This window comes from Quercus suber, unplaced genomic scaffold (genome assembly GCF_002906115.3).
Source record: "Quercus suber isolate HL8 unplaced genomic scaffold, Cork oak 2.0 scaffold_226, whole genome shotgun sequence".
Taxonomy (NCBI): Eukaryota; Viridiplantae; Streptophyta; class Magnoliopsida; order Fagales; family Fagaceae; genus Quercus; species Quercus suber.
In genome coordinates, this window is record NW_027069684.1 from 776,026 (window position 1) to 785,383 (window position 9,358).

At 33.9% G+C, this 9,358-nt stretch overlaps 1 protein-coding gene across 1 annotated transcript; it reads right to left on the reverse strand.

Moving 5' to 3' along the window:
- Positions 1–4,788: 4,788 nt before the first annotated feature.
- LOC136070341 (ankyrin repeat-containing protein NPR4-like) lies at positions 4,789–5,876 on the reverse strand. Its single transcript, XM_065780181.1, has 2 exons — positions 5,481–5,876; positions 4,789–5,403 (listed from the first exon to the last, which is right to left on the reverse strand). Exons 1-2 carry the CDS (start codon positions 5,874–5,876, stop codon positions 4,789–4,791), a joined length of 1,011 nt encoding a protein of 336 aa, XP_065636253.1.
- Between the last annotated feature and the right edge of the window lie 3,482 nt (positions 5,877–9,358).

A 9,358-nucleotide genomic window follows, 5' to 3' on the forward strand; every position in this document is an offset into this window, starting at 1 on the left:
ACTGAGGTTTTGACCATAACTGTAAATCTCACTCCTGATATATCAAAGCAACCTACACCTCATGATCAGGTTCATTATTCTCTCAGGATTAAGAGTTCATGCAAATACAAGTCGTGAGATTTATTATTCATTTGACAGTCTTTAGTAGAATAATAAATCTCACAGCGGTCCAGTTCAATATGTCTTAACTCTTAAAACATATTAACACATCAACTAGAAGTCTCCACTTCCATGATCAAGACAAATCATCGTAGTTGATATGTTATAGTCTTCGCAGATGAAATGCCCAATTTCATCACCGACTACGAACTATAATTCTGAGTTTACAAAGAACTTGTGATTTATATCTTCTGTGACTCTTCACATAAATCACATACTATGCATCTCATGGACTATATGATAATGTCTGAATATTCATGTTACCATTATTTCAGATAATAATAAAACAAATTTATTAAACATAATATTAAGTCATACATAATGTCAAATACAATGTCACACTTAATATTATACATAGCATCTTACAATAGGATTTAATGACACCAATCCTAACACATAAATTGTTCACTGTTTTCTCATAAAACACCTAGTGAAATCGTGTTTTCTAAATTTAAAAGCCAAATCTGAATGCTTTTTGATGTTTGAATTTCACAATAATCGAATTTATTTTTTTGCATTGATAAAATTTGTTTCTACATTGATAAAATAGTTTAAACAGAAAACAGTGAACAATTTTTATGAGAAAACAATGAATAGTTTTAATTAATGCAGAAAACAAATTTTATGAATGCAGTAAGTAGATTTGAATATACTGCAACATGATGTGCAAAGAGCAAATTTTATTAATGTAGAAACATATTTTATCAATGCAGAAAAATAAATTCGATTATTGTGAAATTCAAACATGAAAAAGAATTTAGATTTGGCTTTTAAATTTAGAAAACACGATTTCACTAAGTGTTTTATGAGAAAACAATGAATAATTTATGCAGTGAACAGAGAATAATTTATGCAGAAAAGAGAATGAACAATTTTTTTAAATAATGCTGAACAGAAAATATTTTTTGCAGAATGCTAGAAATAGTTTATGCAAAAAACAGTAAACAATTTTTATGAGAAAACAATGAACAGTTTTAATTAATGCAGAAAACAGATTTTATGAATGTAGTAAGCAAATTTGAATATACAGTAAGCATGATGTGTAGAGAGCAAATTCTATTAATGTAGAAACAGATTTTATCAATGCAAAAAATAGATTCGATTATTGTGAAATTCAAACATGAAAAAGTATTCAGATTTGGTTTTTAAATTTAGAAAACACGATTTCACTAGGTGTTTTATGAGAAAACAATGAACAATTTATGTAGCTTAAACTTCTTTTGGTGTGCCCATGGCTAAAAATGGAGTGAGATTTTTCTTTTACATGTTGTTCTAATTTCTCATTGTAACCCCAATATTTTAGCCAATTTGACCATAACGCTTCCGAGAAGTAAGAAATTGATGAGTGTGTTAACAATGAATAAACAAGAGGTATGAGTGGCCTAAAAATTCATATTTTGAAATTAAAATCTCTATATTTTACAATGCTTCTATTCAAGTAAATGAAACATAAAAAAAAAAACTACTTATTTTTACGTTTATGTTTATTTGTCGATTATCCAAAAAAAAAAAAAAGTTATAAGGAGCTCGAGGTTACCAAACTCGAGTTCCATATTACAAGGAACTCAAGCTGTGTGAGCTTGAGTACCGTAGATAAAAAATAAAGAGCATTTTATTTATAAAGAACTCAAGCCTGGTATGCTTGAGTATTGTGTTGCATGGAACTCGAGTTTACCAAGCTCGAGTACCACATTATTTTTTTTAATTGCACAAATTCCAAGTCAGCAGTGCCACGGTGGCTGAACTTCTAGGAACTCGAGTTTCATAAACTCGAGTACCATTTAGAACTCGATTTTTGTCAAACTCGAATACCAGAAAAGTGGTAGATCCCCAATAACTTCCGAAACAGTGCTTTTTTGCTACAAATTTTGCAAAATAGTGGTATTTGGCCATTTTCACCAGCAAATGAACGCCTAATTATATTATATTAGATTGGCTTCAAAAAAAAAAATTATATTATATTAGATTATTAGGTTTCTTTTTCCTCAAAAGAAAAAGAAAGATATTAGGTGTCTTGGACACATTTGATTGGACCACACGCATGGGGAAGTTAGGGGGCCCTGGATGTGTCGTGATTCATGACCTCTTTTTATTTTTCTTATGTTTTATTTTGAAAGATCATGCTAACGGGTGTCTTTAGGGTAATGGTTAACAATCAATTTTAAGAAAATTTTGACACCACTTTTATGATAAATGAAAAAATTTGTCAAAACATTAACTGTTTTTTTTTTTTTTTTTCCATAAAAACTTTCTTTAAATAGATTGTTAACTATTGCCCTAAAGATATCCGTTAGTATTTCTCTATTTTGAAACGGGGCAATGACCTTTTTTTAATTCTCAATAATTAAGTATAGAACAAATTTTATAAATTAAATAAAAATTTATTCATGGCCTCCTGCCAAATTTTAGAGTTTGAAACCGAAACTTCAAATGCTAGAATTAGACCTGAAATTTTAGAATTAGTCAAAGAATCCGAAAAAAAAAAAAAAATTGTAATTGACACAGTACATATAAAATATTTTTTAACACTAATGAAATTTGATTAAGATTATCATATATTCAATAGTTATAACAGCAAAACAAGGAATTTTAAAATTGGATGTTTTAAAAATATCAAGAAATGCTAGTAAATTAAGGTATAAGGTTTTTGACAAGAGTATCATATGTTCATAACACAAACCCAATAACTGAATTTATTGTTTTGTACCCAACTGCGGTACTCCTTAAACAGTTAGGGCACGTTTGGTACACTGTAATGATTATTACATGGGAATAGGAATAAGTATTATAATGTGGGGGTCTGGTGGTTTGTGTGAGGGACTGAGGTGGAAGAGGCTGCGGGGTTTGGTTAAAATAAAATGGCCGATTACTTGCTTTTTACCATTATTTAAACTTCATTTTGTTTGCAAATTTGTCATTCACGAGGCACTATTCTGTGTTTTAGGCGGATTTCAAGAACAAAAGAGTAGAGAGCAATTGAATACACCCAACCAAACATTTCTGGAGACATATATCTCTGCTTTTTTTTAATAACATAAAATAGCTTTTTGGAAAGAAAGACTAAGCTCCGAAGTCCAATGCACCAGTGTGCAAATATTGTATTTCTGCTTAATTTGGGTTTCTGAAATTTTCAAATTGACCTTAAAATCTTCAAAATTTCCGCATACAAATCAGACTCTTCCCTCACCCACCAATTCAAAATTTCCTCTTTGACTTCAATCTAAATATTCTTGTCAATTCTCACATCACGTTACTCTGAAAATAATTTCCTGTCATTACTGGTAAAGTAGGTGTTCGGACTCACTGCACTCTTGAACTCTATATTGGGCATGATGTTAGCCTTCAGTGCAACCTGCTTTTGGGTTTTCAAAAGCAAAATGACGCGGCTTCGGATTGTTATAATTGCTTCGGCTTGTGCCGTCGTCACGTTGTTTGTTGTGCTACAACGTCAACTTTGGGCTGATACAATCCGCTCAACAAACTAATTTAGGTTTCTATTTCAATCGAGTAAACATAGACTCTTTTAGTTGATACCAACTTGGGCAATCGTTTGTGGTACTTATTAGGCACTCCACAATTCGCTGGTCACCAAACCAAAGCCATAAGCCACCTTTAACCTCTAGCTGGCCTTTCATCCCTGATCCCTACTGCTACCAAAAGCCAAAATGGTCTTCGACTTGGTCGTTTCATCACGTTTTACCATCAGCAAAGCTGGATTTGGCCTACTTACACCTTGACACAAATACCCATTCATCCAAAGGCAATCAAAGCCATCTGTCTCTAACATATAAAGTACACCCAAAACTTTCAGCCATCCTCTGCTATTTCTCTATTACTTGATAGTGGTTTTCATGAGATAGGGATTGAGGGTATGGGAGGGGAAGAGAGGAGGGGGCGCATATCGAGTGGAGTCCCTTTTGTGGCCGCAAAAAAACGAGATCCATCATTTATCTGTTACATTTTGGGTTATTTAAGTTAATTTATGCTATCTTATTCTTATTATTCAACTGTCAAAAGCAAAACTCACAAATTTTTTTTCCTTCTACTCTCATGCTGAATTCCCTTCTCTCATGGCAGATAAGAAGAAGTCTTCATCATCTTCAAAGTTCAAACCTTAAAAAATTCAATTATGCTAGAACCACATTATTATCCTTCACACCTGCTATAACACAAAAGACTACTGTCTTCGAGTGCGAGAGATTGCAATTGAATGCAACTTTGAGAAAACAATGGAAAACCAACATCATTAAGTATATGAAGGACCAACACAAAAAAGGGTCTTCGAAGACAGATTTCAGATAAATTCTGTTTGGGTGATGCATTTGTGGCTGAAACACGTTCACAAAATCCTAAAACCCTTTAATTTTACTTACTGCAACTGGAAAGCTTAGGGAAAAAAACTTCAAATAAAAATGAAATTTGATCAATATGAATAACAATAACAATAATAAATAAATAAATAGAAGATCGACTGATGAAGTTTGATTAAGATTATTAGAATACAATCCCAAAGACACGAATTTATTGTCATGTACCCAACTATGGTACTCTTGAAACATTATAAGAGGATACTTTTAGAGTTACCTTAACAACCACAAACAATTGCTCATTGGCATCATCGATCAGGCACTAAAAGAGTGACTTTTTACGTGGCCGGAAAAGAGACCTAGAAAAGAATGTCGAGCGGATGATATCAACACAAAGCGGAAGATGCAGTAAAACAAACAAAATAATTGCTACAACAGCCAAAGTAATTATAACAATAGGATGCCACGCCATTTCACTTTTAAAGACCAAAAAGCAGGTTGCGCTGAAGGCTACCAACATGCCTGCTATAGAGATGAGGAGTGTGGTGAGTCCCAACACCAACTTTAATGGCAATGACACGAGAAAATACATTTCTGCGAAACGTGATGTGAGGATTGACAGGAACATTAATATTGAAGAAGAAGAGGAGACCAATGCTATTGCATCTGATATGAAAAATACCCTAAACCACTTAGCTTTATGAAAAATAGCGATGCCTGTTACTTGATTGCTTCCACCCGGTACAGTGAAAGCTGCAGCGTAAACCACAGTGGTAATCAGTGTTGCCACACGCATGCAATTCTTTGCTGTATCCTTCATCCACTTTTCACCATCTCTACGTAGATTTTCATGTTCCATCGTAAATAAATCCCACGGTGTTAGGTTCTTAGAATTCTGTGTCTTCAAGAGTGAAGGCAGCACTATCATTTCTACCTCCTACAGTTTTGGAGCCGTAAATTGATTAGAGTAACGACAAGAAAAAAGAAATTAAAATAATACGTACTAACACCCACCTTAAACCACAACAACTCCCGTTGCATTTGAAGGGCTGCTCCTGATACAATATTTAGCCGACTTGGAGGAGCCAAATATCCAGCTAAGTGAAGGATGTTCTCGTTTTCTGGCTCATCATATTTGGTCAGAATTATTTCCTTGAAATTGACTACCTCATGTATTAGATTGAAGACAATCTCTTGTCGATTTATAACAGCAATGTGAAACAAACTGCGATTTCTACTGTCTGTTATCCACATGATATCAGGATAAGTGCGAATAAGTATACTTAGAAATTCAGCATTCCCAACTTTTGCAGCAACAGTAAGTAGAGAAAAAACATCGAGCTTTTTGTCTTTGAATAGTTGAACCTCTTCTGATAGTTCTATAACCAATTGATGGGCTAATGTAACCATCAAAGCTTTGTTGAAGATTCGTTTGAACCCTGAAATTTGGAAAAAAAATATATATATATTCAAAGATCATACAGTAAAAAAATGGTATGAACTCTATAATCTTTGGTACATCTAAAATTGTTTAGAATAAAAATCTGATTTGTTCTCTGATTGTGGTTTTGTACAAGGAGGGTTTAGAACTTGGAAGAGGACCATACATCTATGTTTTAACTCGCCAACTGGGTGTGAAATGGCGATAGATTGGGGTATGAACAAATGGAAAAGGTACAACCTGTTAATTACCAGTAAGTTGTCATGGGGAACTACGGTCTAACACGGTGAACAGATCAAGTGTGAAAAAACTGCTGTTAAGTCCATAAGATAGGAGGTTTAAACTCGAGTAGTAGCCAAAGGGAGGCTCACTAATTCTGTACTTGATAGATTTATGTTGTTCCTAGAATATTCCTTTTGTCTATTTTATGCTTCAAGACTGACTGATTGATTAATTTGTAACTATGTAGCTGAGTTTCTTTGTTTGTAACGGTAATTATGTTTGTTTATAAGCATAGACTTCGGGCATAGAACTACTTAATTATAATACACTGCAAAAAATTGCTATTGCCCCGTGACTATCGATCTATAGCGGCATTTTACAAAAACGCCACCGCTATAGGTCTATACCCAATAGTAGCTTTTTTAAAACATTATTATAGGCTATAGGTTCATACCTTAATAATTTCTTGCAGTCTTTTAAAAAAAGTCTATAATCTATCAAGATGGAGACCCGGGGTACACTATAATTTGAAAAGCTATGAGTTAACTATATTACAAGTCCAAATTCACAATAAAATTGCAAAGCACGGCGAGATAAACAAAATTAAGTTTAGATCTACAAACCCTTTGCGACAATGCTTACTTATAATATAAGGCCACAATCGTTTTCCTTAATATGGACAATGATTACACACTTACCTCTTTGATAAGTAATTTTCCTTCCATACCAAGGAAAAATAATTTCTTATACACCAAGAAAATAATATTCCACTCCATGAAAACCAAACCAAACTAGAACAGCAATTTGAGGCAATATCTATTGAAAAAAAAAACTCCATATTGACTCAAATTCCATAAAGCAAGCTTCATTCTTTGTCTTAGGAACTCTAGCTTAATCCCAGACAACTATCACTTCCAAGACCAAAGCCAAATTTGTGCGTGCGTCTTGATCCAATTTGTGACAAACATCAATTTCATATCAAGATCAACCTTGACCTCTAATATTAATTTCTGTGATTTGGGCTAGTGAAAACTCTTTTACATTAGGAGGAAAATAATTTAGTAGTTATGGCAATTCTTTTAGGGAGAAAGAAATTTGGGGAAGTTTGATAGAGTTTTATTTTATTTTTACTATGTTTGTGAGGGGGAGTACATATCGGAGACACATATTTTTGTTATGTTGGAAATAAGTTTTTTACTTTCATATTATCATATGTCTAACGTAATCTCCAAACATTTTGGTACCCTGTTAATACATTAAGTTGATATTTTATATGTTAGGATTAGTGCCTTACATCCCTATTTTATGATACTATTTGTGACATTACGTGGGACACATTAAATAATAAAAGTTGTTTTACTATCTAAAATAATGGTAAAATAAAAATTCTGACATATCTGAAAGGTTTTAGATCCCTTAAAACAACAATTGGATTAACCTAGTTAATTAGCCAAGTGATTAACTTAATCAATTTAAGCAATTCTAGGTTATCATAATCATACAATCATATCAAAAGTATAGAGCAGTGGAAATATAAAAGACACAATGATATGATCACCCAAGAAACTACACGGTAAAAATCTGGGGAGGATTTGACCTAGCTATCTTCAAGGTAAACCTGAATCCACTATGAAAGAATCGAAGTTCATACAATAGGACCTACAAGCTCCTCGCTTGACTTCCTAATGCTACCCACCAGTAGAACTTACTGACACGACCACGTGCAAGCTCCGAATCCACAGACTCCTTCTTTCTTGGATTCTCCAATCAGCTACAAGCACCCACGCTTGATATTCTTTAAACTTCAATGGTAGCAACCGAGTTGATCATCAAGATGTTGATACTACCTCTACCTTGAAAATCCTAAGTTTTGTGTAAAGGAAAGCTCCTCTAGATCTCACAAGAGATTTACACAAAACAGAAAAGTATGAGCAATAATACAACTGGAGCAACCCTCAAAATGTGACTAGGGTTTTTCTTTATATACTTAGGGTAAAAACAGAAAACCCAAAACGTTTAATGAGTTAGGGCTGAGCTGGAAAATTCTGCAGAAAAGCATTCTGCCCGAGATTCGATCGATCGAGCCAAGCCGAAATGCACCAATGCATTTGCAGTCTCTCGATTTCAACTTTACATGAAAGACCCAACTTTGAGCAAGCCTAAACAAGACTAAATAACCTATTTTGATCATGGTTTGCCAACAATACAAATTAGAGTTCTAAATACATAAATTTCTAAATCTTTAGAACCTAACAAACTTCCCCTTTGGCAATCCATGACAAAACATAAACAATAAACTCAAAGTTTACAATTAAAAAGCCTTTTACAAAAATAATGCTCATAAAGACTAAAATTCAATCCTAACTACTATCCATTAGTTACAAGTGTAGACAGCAGCTCAATTGAATCAACCTGTATATTCCTAAAATACTCAACAAACGCATAAACGCATGTGTGACAGAAAATAGTATATAAACAGGTATAACATTCTTGTATGATTCACACAACACATAATAAAGACATATCAATGAATAACTCATAGAATATAAATCAATAAACAGTGAATCCAAAGAAACAAGAATCAAATAAAGATCATGTCTATCAATCAATGTTACTCCCCCTAACATGAATATCCCCAAAAAAATGATATACAAGGTGAAGTGCCTAAATACAATCTAACAACTCCACACCAAAAAAAAAAAAAAAAAAAAAAAAAAAAAAACTCTCCCTAACTACAAAACTCCTCTACAAACTCTACTTCCCCTTTTTGTGATGGAATGCCAAAGGGCAATCACAATCCATCATCAAAAGGAGGTGGTAAGGGTGAACGAAGACGAGCCAGATCAGCTCACAACACACGGATCTCATCAAAAAGGTCCACCAAAAGCTGACCATGAGCCGCTTGAACGGTCATGACAGTCTCCAAGGTACGACAGATATCAAAGTCATCCAATGGAGGTGGAGGAACAGTAGCAGCAGTAGCGGCGGCATCAAGATCAGGAACATCCTCACCAGTAGGACCTGTAGAAGAAGAGGGAGGAGGAGCGGACCCAGAAGGCTCATACCTTGGGTGTTTAGAGCCAGCTCGAAAATGAGTAACCCTCTGTTTAAGAAAAGACGTACCTATAGGACCAATGACATGCACAGGCTTCGAGGAAGGGAAATCATCTAACCCTAAATAAAGAAGAATCCTATGAATAAAAATGGGATGAACTAAGGCATGAGCAGA